Genomic DNA, 19,444 nt, shown 5'->3' on the forward strand with positions numbered 1-19,444 from the left:
TTAGGTATTAACTGAATGTTATGATTATCCATCTCTGTTCCAAGTACTTACCTGCAATTACTGAAACTGGAATTCTCCACCATTTCAAAGAAAGACATACCAAAAACAAAATAAGCAAAATTCAAGGATTCAACTCAGCCACAGTTGGCCTCAAAATTACAGCACCAACAATCTAATTACATTTAAGGACTGCAATTCATGTTAAAAAGAAACACAAAAAAACTAATCAGAAATATGTTCTGTGGTTCTAGGTACAAAGGAGCACAGTTAAGACCCTAACTTGACATTCCTCACCACCTCTAAAAGAACATCTGTCAAACTTCCTGTTGTTTTAACTGTATCACTGCCATTTATTGGCTTTTGAAAGTCACTGAACTGTTTCCATTCTGTGTGTACACTGCAAGACATGGAATCCATTCCCATTGCTAGATGAACACCAATGCCTGTCTTCGAAGTATTTTTTTAAGATCTGTAATTTTTAAAAAGGTATCAAACACTTACGTTTAAAGCAGTAGGCATCAAATCTGCTATCAGGGGTAGGGAAGCCTGTCTGGTTCTCAAAACGATACAGGGTTCTCACCCCAAGTAAACCACCTCCACACTGGGCCCTGGCCACAGTCACAGGGTGGCGAACGCTGGCGTCGGACAGCCACCCATAATCGCACTGGTCAAAGCCATTCCTCCAAGCGGCTTGGAGTTCCCCCACTGTTGCCAGCCGGGCGTCCTGGTTTTCACACTCTTCTTCAGCCTCCTCAAAGGTAAGTTTATCAGGAGCAGTGATATGGAATACTTCACCTGAAATAAAGAGGGGAAAAAACAAAACAACAAACATAAGTTTTACTATTCATTCCCTTCCAATTTAGGGTGGGTGGGGAGTACAAGAAGAAGGATATAATGCTTTTTCCATGTCAAGGTAGCAGCTTCTGATACTTTAAAGCAGTAAACAGCATGGTTACTCAATTTTGTCACTATTAATGTGACACATCCCAGAAAAGTTCACATATATTAACTTTATTATCAAATGACTGCTTCTATGGGCCATGGGTATACAGAAGCAACCATTTGATAATAAAGTTACACCCAGTTCTTTAAAATGAACAAATCTTTTCCATTGATTCTTTGGACCACTATCTGGGAAAAGAGTTTTCTCTTCAGCAAAAGAGCAGGCTGGAAAGGGAAACTGCACCGAAATGTCACCCAGGTTATTTCATGTTGTTTCACCTGAAATCAAACAGTAGCTCTTGAACCCTCTTTCTCACCTATCACTACCATCAAAATGGATGAGCTCCCATCAAATGAAACAACAAAACAAGGAAAACTCCAGGGTTTAAAGATGGGAAGGGACAGAAGCAAGATGGATTCCATGATTGCTATGTCAGAGACTAAGAGTGCATGGAGGCCAGCTAACTTAGCTCTCACTCAACTGGCCCAAGTGACCAAGGTCCCCCTGGAGGAAGTGGCATGTTTTTTTTTTCTTTTTCCTCTTTATGTATTTTTTTAATTGTGTATGTTAGTCACCATACAGTATGTCATTAGTTTCTGATGTACTGTTCCATGATTCATTGTTTGCATATAGCACACCCAGTGCTCCATGCAATTCGTGCCCTCCTTAATACCCATCACCAGGCTCACCCACCCCCTCTCTTCTAAAACCCTCCATTTGTCTGGAATCCATAGTCTCTCATGGTTCATCTCCCACTCCGATTTCTCCCCTTTCATTTTTCCTTTCTCCTAATGTCCTCCATGCTATCCTTACGTTCCACAAATAAGTGAAGCCATATAATTGACTTTCTCTAATTGACTATTTGATTTATTTCACTTAGCACAATCTCCTCCAGTCCCATCCATGTTAATGAAAAAGTTGGGTGTTCATCCTTTCCGATGGCTGAGTAATATTCCATTGTGTATATGGACCACATCTTCTTTATCCATTTGTTTGATGAAGGGCATCTTGGCTTTTTCCACATTTTGGCTACTGTGGACATTGCTGCCATGAACATTAGGGTACATATAGCCCTTCTTTTCACTGCATCTGTATCTTTGGGGTAAATACCCATTAGTGCAATTACCGGATCATAGGGTAGCTCTATTTTTAATTTTTTGAGGACCCTTAACAATTTTCCAATGTGGCTGTACCAATTTACATTCCCACCAACAATGTAAGAGAGTTACCCTTTCTCCACAATTTCTCCATTTGTTGTTTCTTGCCTTGTCGATTTTTGCCATTCTAACTGGTATAAGGTGGTACTGATTTTGTGGTTTTGATTTGAATTTCCCTGATGGCTAATGATGATGATCAATTTTTCACATGTCTGTTAGCCATTTGCATGTCTTCTGTGGAGAAATGCCTGCTCAAGAAGACACAAAAGGATGGAAGAACATTCCATGCTCATGGATCGGAAGAATAAACATTGCTAAAATGACTATGCTACCTAGAGCATCTATACTTTCAATGCCATCCCAATCAGAATACCAATGGCATTTTTCAAAATGCTGGAACAAACAATCCTAAAATCTGTATGGAACCAGAAAAGACCCCAAATCTCCCAGAAAAATGTTGAAAAAGAAAACAAAGCTGGGGGGGATCACGTTGCCTGATTTCAAGCTATATTACGAAGGTGTGATCACCAAGACAGCATGGTACTAGCATAAAAACAGACACAGACCAATGAAACAGAATAGAGAGGCCAGATATGGACCCTCAACTCTATGGTCAAGTAATCTTCAACAAAGCAGGAAAAAATATCCAATGGAAGAAAAGATAGTCTCTTCAATAAATGGTGTTGGGAAAATTGTATAGCTATATACAGAAGAATGAAACTGGACCATTCTTTTACACCATACACAAAGATAAACTCTAAATGGATGAATGACCTCAATGTGAGACAGGAATCCATCAAAATCCTAGAGGAGAACATAGGCAGTAATCTCCTTGACATCTGCCACAGCAACTTCTTTCAAGACACGTCTCCAAAGGCAAGGGAAACAAAAGCGAAAATGAACTATTGGGACTTCATCAATATAAAAAGCTTCCACACAGCAAAGGAAGCAGTCAACAGAACAAAGAGAGAACCCACAGAATGGGAGAAGATATGTGCAAATGACACTACAGACAAAGGGCTGATATCCAAGGTTTATAAAGAACTTCAAAAACTCAACACCCAAAAAAAAATAGATAAGTCAAACACTGGGCAGAACGGGCACATTTTTATTTGCTACTCACTCTGCTCAGTTGCTACTCACTCTGCCCAGGGTGCAACCTCTCACAATCTGTCTGCTCAGAAGAGGGGCCCTTTTCCAGGTCTCACAAAGACACCACATGTGCTAGCAGGGGCTCTAACCATGTTTGAGAAACTCTTCTATTTGCTTACTGATTAACAAAGAAAGGCTTAACGTTTACTTTGCCCATCACCCAGCCCAATTAGCAGAGAATCTGTTCATAATAACTTAACATGTCACAACAAAATATTCTGGAAATGCTAGAGACTTCGTTAAATTGGTACTTAGGGAGCTAACAAAACAACTGGCAGATATAAATTCAATGCAAATTAAATGATGCCTCTCACATTGGAGCACAAGTGGCTCAAAGACAGAGGCAGGATGAGAGAGTACCTAAGCAAATAGAGCAGGCAGAAGGAATAGAAAATGAGGCAGGGAGGAAGCTAAAATATTGATAGCCCATTACTACAGCAGCGGCGGGTCCCGGTCTGCCTCTCACTGAGACCGCTTTCTGATTCTATGATATATTAGACAACGGGGACTCCAGAGTTCTCAGGATTCAGCTCTTTTCACCTGACTGAAGGCAGATGTAACAGGCAATTGTTTAAAATGAATAGAGCCATTACTCTTTCTCAGTGTGCGATAGCTTTATAAAACAAGAAAAATTAGTGATGGGAAAAATGGTCAAATCACACACGTCAGCTTTTGTCACTAGGAATCTAAAATAGGCCAAATCCCTGTAAGAGCTCTTTGAAGAAGAGAGAACAAAATGACTTCTACCTGATGGAAAAAAGTAAGGGAAAGTGGGAATGCGTTTTTGTCTTTAACTGTGTAGGCTGGCAAGGAGAGCAATCTCAAATCCAAAAATACACCGTAAGAGCGTAAGTTGCTGCCCCCCATTCCTGCACCATCTCCCTCCCTAAGAAGTTGTAAAAGCATAAGGGTCACAGTCCCACTTACGGAATAGATCTTCAATAATCCTCGCTAAGTGAATGGCATTTCAAGTTCTTGTTAAGGAACAGGGTGCTCTTTTTCTTCCACTCTCCCCAAGCAGCACATTCAAAAAAGCTGCCTGCTGCAGAGCTTTGGGGTGCTGCGGTCCAAGAACAGCTGATTCATCTCACCTATGGATTTGGCTTAGAGCAACAAGGGGAAAGGCAGACAGAGAGACTGGGTCTGTGTGCTCCTGAGCAGCCTCATTCACTTCAAAGGAAGGCGAGTGTGAAAGAGGGCAGCGCGCCAGACTGCTTGCCTCTAAGGTAGAGCACTTGCATTTGTTATTACAGCTGGAATATCTTTCTGAGGCCTTAGTTCCCTGCATTGTGACATACTGCAACTTCGAGGTGAATGACTGCTCCTTTATACTAATGAGAGTGATCAGCCAACCAGAGCAGACAGAGAACTGGAATTGGGAGAGTAAAAGTCTGCTACTGCAAACAGCAGTGCCAGCCTGTATGTGGGGGAAAATCAACTTCTCCAACTGCGGCCAGACCAAAGGGCTAATGAGGGAAAATGACAGCATGATTTCATGGGTAACTGGTTTCCCCTCTTAAACAGCAAACATGTTTGGGGTGTTAAAGGAAAGAAAGGTTTCAGAATATGCTGATCGGTTAAAAAGAGAATTCCCTTGGGGCACCTGGGTGGCTCAGTGGGTTAAGTCTCTGACTTCAGCCAAGGTCATGGTCCCAGGGTCCTGGGATCGAGCCCCGCGTCGGGCTCTCTGTTCGGCGGGGAGCCTGCTTCCCCTCCTCTCTCTCTGCCTGCCTCTCTGCCTACTTGTGATCTCTGTCTGTTAAATAAATAAATAAAATCTTCAAAAGAATTAAAAAAAAAAAGAGAGAATTCCCTTATTATTATTATTAAATCTATACAGATCTATTTACAGAATTTTTATATAGACATTCATTAGATCTGACTATATTGCAGTCAATTATTTAATTCATTTGTTTGGAAGATATAATTTCCATCCACCTATTCAGTGCCCATAAAATGATTATTTATTTGATTAAATTCTATTATCCACAACACCACCTGTTTTCCTTTATATGTAGGAACTTTTCAAACACTGAAAATAAAATCTAAAAAAAATGAAAAAGCTGTCATTATTGGGTTTCATTCAACTCAGATTTAAAAAAAAAAAGATTTCACTGGCACTGAGTTTAAGGTGAGAATCAAAATAATTCATTTATAAAGATATATATATTAAATTATTTTATTTTAAGAAGATGAAAAGAAAAATATTTATTTTAACTCTGTTCCAAAAAGTAAATATCTAAGACCTCCTAAATCATGATTCTTTAACATGAACATTACTTTGCCCACTTAGAAAATCTAATAATATAGCAAAGCACCTACAGTATAGAATTATCTTACTGTATCCTGAAGCTGTTACAATTAACACTCAATCCACACCAAAAATGGCAAGTCAAATAACCAAACTTTGCTCTTCATATGTATTAACCTCAAAATATTAAGGCCTGGACATCTTACACTTTTGAGAAGTATGCAAGAATATCCTAGCATCTGTTTTATACTGAAACCCAAACCAGAAAATAGAAAAGGTAAGTCGATAGGTAATGCATAGCAGTAATTGAACTAATCCATATTACTAAGTGTCTTGGATTCCTAAGACATCTATGACCAGCTGAGAAGTACTTTTCTGTTGTTGTTGTTCATTAGATGCTTGGTTTTCCTTAATAATCCTTTGACATTATATATCTTTTATCTAACATAATACAAACATAGGTGACTTATCTAAAGTCCAGAGGTAAGGGCAAATAAGGCACCAAAGAACCAAGAGAAAGAGAAAGCAAATCTGGGAAATTAAGAAAAGCCACTCAGTGCATTCACTTAGTTTCTCTCTCTACAACATGACTTAAGTGGTCAGGTTGTGTAAGTGCCTGCCCTGAAGGTATCTTAAAAGCACCTTTTTTGCCTCAGATGTATGTAATGAAAGTTCCTTCTGAATCACAGTACTGCTTTAGAGAGGGAAAGGAAGCAAATCTTTTGTGAGATAAAATGCCTATTTTATTAGCACAGGACAAGGCTGTGTTCTCGTCCTACCTCTGCATACTTGGAACTAAGCCATTTAATGTTCCTTAGATTTACTGGATAGTTGCATTCTCGGATGGCAAAAATTACTTTCACAAGTTGACAATGAGTCCACTCTCTAAGTTCCAGAAGTAGCCTCTTCAAGGTAGCTACATCTACAAGACACTTATCATCAAACTGGTAACCAGAGTATAGATTTGGACCTTGTTTGTAAATGTTATCTACCTATGAGAAAATACTTAATTTTTCTCTAAAGAGAACAAATAAAATGTCAGGAAAGACCTTTACCCCTGGGGATAAAAATATATGTTTATAAAAAATAAAAAATTATATTAAAAAAAATGTCAGGAAAGAAATACACAAAATGTTTACATATAATTATTTAACATAAGAGGTCAAGTTAATTTAAGTTAGCATAAGTAAGAATTCATTGAGGTGTATACATATATGCTCACTTTAGTACACACGTGAGATACAATAATGCAGAATGGAGGATTGCACACATAGGATAATTTTCATATTCATCTGAAAAACATATATGTGGTATCTTAATGCATATTTTCCCAAAATCTCAAGTTAAATGTCACTGGTTTGAATTATTACTGTTATTTCAACTTTCTAGGGATGTCCTAGAAGAAACTGGAAGATACCGCTGGTGAGACTTTAATATCTGGTGACACCCCACAAACTAAATTTACCTTAATCATGGGAATTAACATCATCAGAAATATTAAGGAAAAAAATACTTTATTTGACGACTAACTGCCTTAAGACTCCCTGGAAATTGGACCATGCATGTTCTTTTTCCCACACTTCTGATTGCTAAATGGAAAAGTGGTTTCTTGGCAGACTAAAAAATGACACACTCTAAAATGGCAAGCAATGATGAAAACAAATCAAACATTGAAATGACCCACACTGTTCAAAAGCTAGAGTTTACAACCAGGAGTAACTCAGAACAACTATTAGAGAGCCTGGTTCTAGAGCAAAGTGAGGATAAGTTCTTACTCTCCCGCCGACAATTTCCTGTGAATACCAAGAGAAAAAGGGAATTGGCAAGGGCAGGACATACATAATTACTCCATTCCCTGCTGGACTCAGCAGCCAGGTAGTCAAAACCAAAAATCCCACAATTTTTCTCACTGGGTATATTTGCTGGGTAATGTGATAAGTGTTTATTGTTTGTTTCTGTTTACTTGTGCTCATAACCCTTCTATCATGAACTGTCCAGTCTGAAAATAACTACTTATAAACTAATCATATTTCCCTTTATTCATTTAAAAAGGACTCTCTGATTTTTTTTTTTTTTTACTTTAAGGAAGTTCAAGATTTGTCAATGTTACTACATTGTTTTGCTATTTAAGTTATACTAAAGTAATAAATATATATAATGGTAGTTACAGTAAGTAAGCTGGAAGCAATCACCTGAAGGAGCTTCTAAATGCCGATATAATAAAATCACTTATGGCAAGTATCCTGATAATAAAAGCAATTCAGCATAATTATTGCTAGCTTTGAAGTTTTGGACTTTTAAGTTTCAAAGGAGGTTTCTTTTTTCTTTTCTTTCTCTCCATGTCTCTGCTGTCCTCTCTCACTCTTTCATTCTTGCTCTTTTTCTGACTCCGTCTATATACACACAATCAAAGCATTGAAGACTAGTGCCCATTATACTCTGGATCACAAAATCCATCAGTTGTACCTGTTTGATTAACAGCCAAACCACACTGCTATATAATCTTTTGAGGGCCGATATTTAAAGATAATTCAAAAGCATGTCAGTTTCCCTAAGATTTGATCCATTAACCTGCTCGGAGATCAAATTTCCATCACGATGACAAGAAAACCTCAGGGGCTGCCAACATAATTTTGCTCCATCTCTAGAGCTAGGCTGGCAGTGTTTCCAATATGGGGGCAATGGGATTGTAAAGACAGATCAGCACCTTTCAGATTTCTCACTTTTCTTAGGCTGAAGGAGAAGCATGATGTGGCTTAGAACATAGATAGAATTTTGAATTTTTAGCTTCTTTTTTTAAAAAAATATTTTATTTATTTATTTGACAGAGATCACATGTAGGCAGAGAGGCAGGCAGAGAGAGACGAGAAAGTAGGCTCCCTGCTGAGCAGAGAGTCTGATGTGGGGCTCGATCCCAGGACCCTGGGATCATGACCTGAGCCGAAGGCAGAGGCTTTAACCCACTGAGCCACCCAGGCGCCCCTGGATTTTTAACTTCTAATTACTAAAGAATTGTCATCAACTGGCTCTGATAGTCAGTTAACATGCCCTAAGTCAGATAACAATTCATGAGAAAAGGAATCCATGTACTTGTCAATGTGTTATTATACAAGATCTTGTGTATGTCACTTTCAAGGGCTTAAAGAGATAGGAAGTCCCACTAAAATTTAAACATATTTTTATGGTTTTTCAGGATGTCAGATCTCATTCCTTCCCACTGACAGAGCAGTAAGATTTTAATTAGAGTGAGAAAGAAGTTCTAAAAAATTTCTGGATGTCTGAGTCTTCAAAATATGTGAGATTGAATGTGTTATTTGATTTGACAGGCACAGTATGGCTGCAGGTCAACACAGGACGATCAGCCTAGTTTGGCTTTTTTTTTCTTTTTACTTTTCACAGATGAAAGGTAAATGGCCACTGTATTTCCTAAGAAGCTCTTTCAGTTCAGAACTCCAAAAGATCCTGACATTAAAACCTTAGAGCAAATGACCGTCACACGCTTCAAGGGATGTATATCATGGCAAGTCTACTTATGGTAAGATTATAAATGAAAGGGTCTATATATAGAAAATCTTAAGAACGCTATTAAAAAACTATTAGAACAAATAAACAAGTTCAGCTGAGTTGCAGGATACAAGGTACAAGACCAATATATAAATGCATTTCCATATACTTCCCACAAACAGAAAAAGAAAGAAAGAAAACTCCATTTTCATTTGCATTAAAAATAACAAAATATTTAGGATGAAATTTGACAAAAGTACTGTAAAATTTATACTCTGAAAGGTATAAAACACTGATGAAAGAAATTAAAGACAGTCTTTTTTTTTTTTTGAGATTTTATTTATTTATTTGACAGAGATCACAAGTAGGCAGAGAGGCAGGCAGAGAGAGAGGAGGAAGCAGGCTCCCCGCTGAGCAGAGAGCCCGAAGAGGGGCTCGATCCCAGGACACTGGGATCATGACCTGAGCTGAAGGCAGAGGCTTTAACCCACTGAGCCACTCAGGCGCCCCAAAGACAGTCTTAAGAATGAAAAAAACATCCCATATTCATGGATCAGAAGATTTATTATGGTTTTAGATGGCAATACTCTTCAAATTGATCTAGAGATTCAACACAATCCCTATCAGAAGCCCAGCTGGCCTCTTTGTAGAAATGGAGAAGCTGATCCTAAAATTCATATGAGAACTCAAGGAACCCAGAATAACTAAAATGATTTTGAAAAAGAACACAGAGGTCTCATACTTTCCAATTTCAAAATTTACTACAAAGCAATAGTAATCAAGACAATGTGGGACTGACATAAGCACAGACACATAGATCAATGGAATAGAATGGAAAGTCCAGAAACAAACACATACATCTATGATGAGTTGATTTTCAAAAAGGTGCCAAGGCCATTAAATAGGGGAAAGAATAGTCTTTTCAACAAATGGTGCAGGGACAACTAGATGTCCACATGCTAAAGAATGAATCTGGACTCTTAACTCATACTACATACAAAATTAACTCAAAATTAAACAAAAGAAAAGTAAAACTTAAAACTTGTAAAACTTATAGAAGAAAACACAGAAGCAAGTCTTCATGACTGAGGATTTGGCAGTGTTTTCTTACATATGACATCAAAAGTACAAACAAACAAGAACATATAGCTAAACTGGACTTCATTAAAATTCAAAAATTTTGCATGTCAAAGCACCCTACTGAGAAAGTAAAAAACGACAGCTCATGGAATGGGAAAAAATAGGTGCAAATCTTCTGAGAAGAGGCTTTAATCTAGAGTATATAAAGAACTCTTTTGACTCAACAACAAAAAGACATCCCAGTTACAAATGGGTAAAGGTTCTCAACAGACATTTCTTTTTTTTTTTTAAGTGAGGTTTCATTGACATACATTATATTCATTTCAGGGGTACAACATGATGATTGAATATTTGTATATATTGCAAAATGATCACTATAGTAAGTCTAATTAATACCCATTACCACACATAGTTACAGATATTTTTTCTTGTGATGAGAACTTTTAATTTTTACTCTCTGGGCAACTTTCAGATATGCAATATAATATAATTAACTATGGTTGCCATGGTGTATATTACATCATCATGACTTGTTCATTTTATAACTGGACTGGAATAGACATTTCTCCGAGAAGATATATAAATGGTCAATAAGCGCATGGAAAGTCGCTTAACATCATTAGCCATAAGAGAAGTACAAATTAAAACCACAATGAAATATTATTGCATACATGTTAGGATGGTTGCAATCAAAATCTCAGATAAAAACAAGTGTGGGCAAGGATGGGAAAGAATCAGGATCCCATTATAGTGCTGGTGAGAACTGAAAATGGTGTGGCCACACTGGAAAACAGGCTAGCAGTTCCTCAAAAAGTTAAAAACAGAATTACCAGTTAATCCAGCAATTCTAATCATTACAACACAATGAATAAACAAATCATTACTCAAGAATTAAGATATTCTTATTGGAGAAATCAGAGATTTGGGAGAGCCTGAAGAACATTTTCTCTCTTCTTGGTTGTTAAGACTACTGCTCTGCTGGGGTATTCTGTGGTGGCCACAAGAGTTTACCACAGTGGAATAGGAAAAAGGGTATATCCCATTATGGCAAGAAGAGTTAAAAAAAAAGAAATACTTGGGGCGCCTGGGTGGCTCAGTAGGTTAAGCCTCTGCCTTCAGCTCAGGTCATCTTAGGGTTCTGGGATTGAGCCCTGCATTGGGCTCTCTGCTCAACCGGGAGCCTGCTTCCCCTTCTCTCTCTGCCTGCCTCTCTGCCTACTTGTGATTTCTCTCTCTGTCAAATAAATAAATAAAATCTTTATTAAAAAAAAAAAAAAGGAAATACTTGACAAGGTTTTCACACAGATTGAGTTATATAATAATACAACCAAACAATAAATGGTTTCCTTCCTTACCTTACCCATGGAGCTACTTCACAGTCAGCCTATGGAAATCATTGTACTGAATGAGGATATCATTTTCCAGAGGGGCTGCCATTGTGCCATGCCTGGTCGCTCTCCTCACTGACTCTTAGCTACACTGTTCAAAACTCCCAAGATCAGTTTCAGGTGCCTAGCAGGACATGTTAATTTCCAAAGCCTATGTAAAAAGCCACAGCCACAGCTATGATGTATGGTTCTACACATTCTACAGAGAATAAATGAAAAGATTTCAGCATCTTCTAGCACCAAATCAGAGTGAACTAAAGTGAAGAGGTTCTGTAATCCAGAATCAATATTTGAATCATCCACTGAACCACAGTGAACAGGAAGCTCTTCTAGCTGACGTGGGACTTTTTAACTGAAAAAGACCAGTATCACTAATTCTTAGATAACTCCCACTGGTGAAATATTTTGTAGATTATATCCTGTGAATCCCATTAAAATTAAAAGTCAATCTGAGAGGGGAGCCTGGGTGGCTCAGTGGGTTAAAGCCTCTGCCTTTGGTGCAGGTCACGATCCCAGAGTCCTGGGAACAAGCCTTGCATCAGGCTCTCTGCTCAGCGGGGAACCTGCTTCCTCCCTCTCTCTCTGCCTGCCTCTCTGCCTACCTGTGATCTCTATCAAATAAATAAATAAAATTAAAAAAAAAAAGTCAATCCAAGAACCTACAGGCAGGAAGCTACACAATTCCCAGATTTGATATCTGATTTTTGTCCAATCAAAGCCTCCAAAAAAAGCCTGAATCTTTAAGTTCTGCTTAAGACCTGTTTAATGACATTTGGGCCTTTACCTAAATTCTTAGCTTTGCACATCTAAAGGAGAACATATGATAACAAAAAGGAAAGGTTATTTTTTGGTTCTAGGCATAGAAGTATTACATGGTCATGAAGGTGATAGAACTACCTTGGATTTTGACATGAGGAAACACTATAAAAATTAACCTGTAAATTGCCAATAGGAACAAAGGAACCAATTCCAGTGATTGGCTAGGGTGGCAAGAAAGGAAAATTACTGTGAGAAGCTGGAAAAGAGAAAAAAGTATCTCTAGGAAGGAATTCTAATGGATGCCATGGAAAAGAATGAGAGGAGCAATTCAGTGAGAAAAATTCATACCATGGTGATCCAATACAGATTAAAAAAATAGATTCTTAGTAAATTTGGTGAACAAAGTGAAGCATTTTTTTTTCAAATATTATAGAAATGGAAGGGTAGTGGTATTGTATCCCAAAAGAGACAAAGTCTGAAGAAATAATACAATTACCACCAAGTATTTCTCGAGTAACTCTTATGTTTGTATTAATGGAATAGATCTTTCATTGTGATTGAGAGGGGCAGAGAAGATGTGTATGGCCTCTTCTCTATCATCAATTATAGAAGTTTTGCAACACAAAACAAACAGATCACATTTTGCATTCTGTGACTAAAACGCAACTAAAGGACAGTTAAACGCCAAACACGTGGAACTAACTCTATGAGAAGACCAGTTCAGACTAAGGGAATCATGTGATCTGGAAGAGCCAAAGATAGGTTCTTGGAGGTCTTAAGTTTTCAGGCACAGGAAAGATCAGAGTGTTGGAAAGGGGTCTATGTTCTCGGAGAGGACCAAAGCAGAACTGCAGGTAGGAGCAAATGCAGGGCCTGTGGAGAGCCCGTGCATGTGTCATGTTGGAAAGAGGGAGACAAGGTTGAACTGGTTATTCTCCAGCCAGGTTTGAGGGACTTCAAAGCTCATGCAATGTTTATGCTTGAGGAGGAAGATGACAGAAATCTCAACCACAGGATGTTGAGTAGGAGAAGAACATGGACATAGTGTTTGAGCGCTTTGATGGTTGTGAAACAGGCCCTTTGAAGGTCTGTTAAAGGCACAGGGATTATCTGTGAGAATCAAAACCACAGATGAGAAACAGAAATGATTCACAAACTAGAAACATGGGTATGGAAATCAGAAGAGGATTCAGGGCTAAACAAGAAAAACCAGAAACTAATATTTCCATTTTCACTTATTTGTTATTTTGGTGTACTTTCATGACCCATTCATCCCAAAAGGCATTTGATTTTCAGTTTACCTGCAAGAACAAATTTGACATTTAACAAACTAATAAGGACACTGAAGCAATGAAAATTTGGGAAGCAGGTAGAGGAGCAGTTAAGCCTGGATAGAGGTGAAGTTATCCAAGGAGTAAGTGCAAAGCAAAGTGAGTAGAGTGGGCACTTTTAGGCTGGAGGTTAATTCAGTAATTCAAAATTTATTCAACTCTATCTGTGGAGCATGGACATAGTAGGGATATACATGGCTCCTTCCCTCCTAGAAGCCACAGTCTTCTTTTTTACTTAAGATTTTTTTAAATTTTTTATTTATTTGACAGACAGAGATCACAAGTAGGCAGAGAGGCAGGCAGAGACAGAGGAGGAAGCAGGCTCCCCGTTGAGCAGAGAGCCCGATGCGGGGCTCGATCCCAGGACCCTGGATCATGACCCGAGCTAAAGGCAGAGGCTTAACCCACTGAGCCACCCAGGTGCCCCTAGAAGCCACAGTCTTATGGGAGAGTTAGAGGCATATGCAAACATTTGGGGGTGGTTATAGTCATATATTCAAGATTTGGAGATGTAAAGGTGAGAAAGATCAACTAGGACTTAGGAAGAGGATATGAGATGAAGGAGAAAGCCCATAATACAGACACATCAAAGTGTTGGGAACCTTACGTGAAAGCCACGAAATCAGAATAGTAGGGTACTAGTATTCCAGGAGAAGTAACAGCCAAAGGGTAGAGTTGCAGAGAAAATACAGGCCATGGAAGGATGAGATGTAAGTCCCCAAGTTTGCCGATATCAGAGGTGCAAAAAGCTCTTAGATCAGTCATTTGTCAGGTTTAGGTATAAGACTGGAAGTATTGACTCATTTGCAAGGAAACTAAGCAGGTCACCTGTGAAAATGAAAGCAGTCTGACCTCACCTATCACCATTTTTTCCAACATTCTCTTATTGATCTTATTTAGGATAGTCTTTTGTTTGTTTTGTTTTTGTTTTATTTTTCTATGACACACATACTTCCTATCAAACTGCCAGTTTTAGCACAGAAATGCATTAATTCACAAAGCACTCTCAGAATTATTTAAATGTCCCACTGGCATGACCTCCTACGGGGAATCAGATACTAGATTAATTCCTGAACACTGTTAGTCAAGAATATAATATTCTAATCAGAGAATAAACTGATTTTAAACTATTTAGGAGGGATAACACAAAAGAATTCTGCTTTTGCCACTGTATTAATTTTAATTCTTCAGTAATATTTAAGCAATTTATTGTATTCAAAATGCTTTGACATGAAAGTCATCCTTCTCATAAAGTGAGCCATTTCCAGTTATTTTCTATATACTTCAAAGCACCATGACTCAGACTTTGACAGAGCTTTGCACTCAGAACATCTCAGAAAAATTCTAATTTGTTTTTTCAAAGATCTTTTTTTTTTTTTTAATTTGACAAACAGAGATCACAAGTAGGCAGAGGCAGGCAGAGAGAGAGAGGAGGAAGCAGGCTCCCTGCTGAGCAGAAAGCCTGATGCAGGGCAGCGGGGCTCAATCCCAGGGTCCTGAGATCATAACCTGAGCTGAAGGCAGAGGCTTTAACCCACTGAGCCACCCAAGAGCCCCTGAAAAATTCTAGTTTTAAGAAAATTCAAGAGAAGAAATTTTACAGTCTGTCAGGATTGTTCCTACATTTTGTAGTATTCATTATCATAAAAAATTTCCTTATATTGACCCTAATTCACGGAGTTGCAATTTTAAGTCATTTCTTCTTTTTATGAATTCAGAGGAAATGAAACCTTTCATATAACCATAATCTATATTTATTGAGCAGTTAGTTTGAGACACCCACTGTGATAAAAGCTTTACACATTCACTCACTTCATCTTCATACCCTAATTAAAAAGTAAGTATTCTAATTGCCCCCATGTCAGAGGAAAAGAAACTGAAACAGAGGTAAAGCCTTGCTCAGGATCTCACAATTAGTAAGTAACAGAGCTGGGATTCAGTTGAGGTCCTTTCTGTTCTTAATCATAGGGACCTTACCTGCCTCCCTAGACTCCTCTCTCAGCATTGTCTTGATCACTCCTAAATAACTCCAATCCTTGACTCAATTTTCTAAACTGTATAATCATCTCAACTCTATTCTAAATGCTCTCAAAGTTTTCCAAAACTACGCTTCCGGGAAACTCAAATTAAACTTTCTAATAAGGAACCCTCTCAATGTTTTCCAAAGCTACCTTACCAGGAAACACAGATTAAATTTTCTAATAAGGATTATTTTGTGATTACATTATCTTAATTTCTAGATTTCCCACTTTAGAATCTTGATTCCCTTAATTTCTTGGTAACAGTGTTCTGTTACTGAATCATGGCTAATAAGCCACCACAATATCTAGACCATTTCCAAGAATACAGGCTAATACTGGAATCCTGGTTTGTGGATATAGCTAATACAATAGCTGTTGTACATTTAGTAAGTTATTTTTAAAAATAGAATTGAATATCATATTTGTATGTATATCTGTGCTATAATCACCATCTTAGAATATGAACCAGATTAGTTTTTTTTCCTCCCTTAAGCTAGCTGGATCTAACAGAGTATAATTATTTGACTTTTATAAAGAAATATATACATCAGAATGAATAAGACATTATTCAAGAAGAAAGAGGGAAAAAAGGGTTGACATTCTATCAACTAAATATCTTTCATTTTAAATGACTAAATTAAAACAAATTAATTATCTTTTTAAACTGTGCTTTATTTTATACTTAATTGACTTTTTCATGAGCCATCTGGAATAATTTGGCTTCTGATCTAACGTTATTGCACCTTAGTTCATAACTGGCTATGTGTTCCATCACATGCATTCTGACTGCATCAATATCTGTATTTTTTTGATGTCTCTCACACACACTTAGCTGTCAAAAACACAATAAAATAGAGGTGGCAATTATGATACCCATGGATACAGTGATAAATCTCTCTCATGAGGAATGTTGGCTTACTTTCAAATAATCTGTCATCGATGTGGCAATTGAAACATCAGATGTAACGTTATATAGTCAACTTTCCACAAGAGTTTTTATCAATTCAGAGTTCAGCCAATGGCCTTTACTTCAAAGAGAGGCACACACTTCAGTAAAGGAGGAGGGAGACCTTTACAAGAGTGATCTTTTGATCTTCCTCATTCATCCCCAGTCGCACAGGCCTTTCTAACCTCCCCCACCATACCAGTCCAATTTCAGGCCAAGAAAGAAAAGATCAGTGTCCAAAGATTTGCAGATTATTCTAAGGGACAACAAACAGGGAAGAGAAAATTTCTAGAACAATGTCATTGTAAAAATACTGAATATCCTTCAGAACTGGGGGCACCTGGGTGGCTCAGCGGGTTAAAGCCTTTGCCTTTGGCTCAGGTCATGATCCCAGGGTCCTGGGATTGAGCCCTACATCGGGTCGCTGCTCAGCAGGGAGCCTGCTTCCTCCTCTCTCTCTGCCTGCCTCTCTGCCTACTTGTGATCTCTGTCTGTCAAATAAATAAATAAAATCTTTAAAAAAAAAAGCCTGTTAAATTCCTTCTATAAAACAATGAAAAGCCTTTTTACTCTGCTCACAGAAATTTCAGTCAGTGCTTGAATTAGTTATACTGATTCTTCTGCCTTTCTCTTTCAACATTTATGTGCCCAAACAAAAACATTCAAATTCTGTGTGTGTGTGTGTGTGTGTGTGTATATATATATATATATATATATATATATATATATATATATATAATATCCAAAATTCAATGTACATATCATATATATATCATAGGATGGGTTTGGTATGTTTTCCCTTTGTCCCTATAAAAAAAGGAAATTGCTAGTATCTGAAGTTCTCATTTAGAAAATACATTTATCAGTTTTAAAGTAAAGTTATAATAAGAATGTTAAGATGTTAGGGAACCACAATTAAGCAGCCTTCTGGTAAGCCAGCCTGCTTATTCAAATTTAGTCAGGTCATTAGGAAAATATAAGCTGCTTAGTTCATAGCTTTCAGTCTCTGAGGTGGTTTATTCAAGTCACAGAATCATAGAATTTTAATGTTGGAAGGGACCATGGAAATTATCTAGTCCAACGTCTTTATTTTACACATAAGAAAACTGAGATTATCCTTTCTATATGTACCCAGCCAAAATTAAAAGTGTAACTCAATTCAAAACTCCCCTTTATATAGTTTGACTTTAGGCTGCCTGTTAATAAAAAGGAGACCCTATTTCAAAAGTCACAGAAACTTCTGTTCCATGTGTCTTATAATAAAACTGTACTGTGCCCCTTGGGTGCCACCATTGAACTCATACCTGTCTTTAAGAGCCTCTAACTCATGCCAAATGAGAAATAATAGAGCCAAACTCATTCAGGCTTTAGACCTCTTAAAAGCAAGGCCTCTGGCTTCATATCCCTAACAACTAGCACAGCACCCAGCATACTACACGGTTGGTTGGTGGTTTCTTTAATGAATGAATGATTGCTCTGAATATTAGTGCAGCAACATTAACAGAAGAACTTGAGAAACCCTCCTGGGCTAGTTTCAGCTATTTAGTTGAGGTTCGGGGTGTTGATCAGCCCTTGGATTCACAGTGGTTTGTCATCACAGGATTTTACCTGAAGTTCTCACCAGAATAGGTACCACCCGTAGAGCCTTCTATTCTTAAGGCTCTAAAAGTGTACTGGAAACAGTCCAATAGCAGCATGCCTGAAAGAAAACCTGCCATTAACTGAAGACATTTCTAACCTGCATAACCATTTGCACACTCCTCCTTCTCTTTCCACTTTAATTTGAGCTTATTTCACCACAATCATACGGTAATTTAAACTAAATGCTGCTGTTTGGAATCCAAACAAGCATGAAAACTTGTTCTATTCCTACGTGCTCCCAGTCTGTCTTCAATTTTCTTAGTTCGAAGGAAGCGTTAGAAATTTAAACATCATACCATCCAGGTGGTCCACGTAGCAGTACACGTCGTACGTTTCATGAGGTGAACGGAATCCGTAGGTCCTGACTCCTTCCTTCCCCATCATATCTCCATAACAGCCTACTCGGGGAGCCCGGATGGGATACCTGGGGAAATAAAGGATGAGTAAGTCGCATTTATCCTTCCTCTCAAATTAATGAATTATAGCCTGTGGCCCCCAGACCTCTCACCTGACGGTCTGATCAGAAAGCCAGCCTGCATCACACTGCTCAAATCCATCTTCATAGGCGGCATAGAGCTGCTCTGGGGTTGCTATGACTGCTCCAACGTCCAAACAAGCCTTCTGTGCAGCCTCAAAATTCAGAGTATACCTGCTAGTCGCCGCTCTGTAGTGAAACACAACCCCTGCCAAGAGAGCAGCAAGCAATTACAGGCAGGTTCAAATATCCCCCCATACTTCTCGAAGTTTCTTACCAGAGCAATACATCAGATTCATTGCTCACATGGTCAGAGCAATATGGTGATCTTTCATTTTCACTTGGTATAACCCTACACAAAATTATGGTGATGTGAGGAGCCCCAGAAATGCCATTCACCCAGGTGTCCTATTCTGCTCCACTAGAAAGTTTCCCAGACAGAAATTTTCTATTCTCATGAAGACAATATAAAAAAAAGATTTAAGCGATTAAATGCCACTTGGTGGATAGTTGTTCTAATTACAGGTAGTATTCACACTGTCGTGGGAACACTGGACAACCAAAGGGAGTCAGTACTGCAGGAGATACAAAGAGTCAAGGGGGCCACAGGATCAACTTGCCCTACTTCATGATTTTACGCTGGGCCAACTCAAGAGAGGCATGTGGAAGATTCACCAACACACTTCCTCGAAACATAAAACTTGAGATATTTACTTCCAGAAACAATGTACTGAGAAGGAAAAGACACCGGAATGTGTATGAGTGGGAAGGCTTATTCCTGTCCCTAATTTGTTCC

General features: G+C 38.2%; 1 protein-coding gene across 4 annotated transcripts in view; it reads right to left on the reverse strand.

Moving 5' to 3' along the window:
• Window positions 1–19,444, reverse strand: part of VCAN (versican) — a 110,870-nt gene that overhangs the window by 69,585 nt on the left and 21,841 nt on the right. For all 4 annotated transcript variants that reach the window (XM_032335815.1, XM_032335813.1, XM_032335814.1 and 1 more), the window contains exons 4-6: window positions 18,682–18,856; window positions 18,470–18,597; window positions 502–795 (exon numbers count right to left, since the gene is read on the reverse strand). In XM_032335815.1, coding sequence (XP_032191706.1) covers window positions 502–795; window positions 18,470–18,597; window positions 18,682–18,856 — 597 coding nt within the window. The remainder of the gene's footprint in view (window positions 1–501; window positions 796–18,469; window positions 18,598–18,681; window positions 18,857–19,444) is intronic.

The sequence above is a fragment of the Mustela erminea genome, chromosome 3 (assembly GCF_009829155.1).
Source record: "Mustela erminea isolate mMusErm1 chromosome 3, mMusErm1.Pri, whole genome shotgun sequence".
Lineage (NCBI taxonomy): Eukaryota > Metazoa > Chordata > Mammalia > Carnivora > Mustelidae > Mustela > Mustela erminea.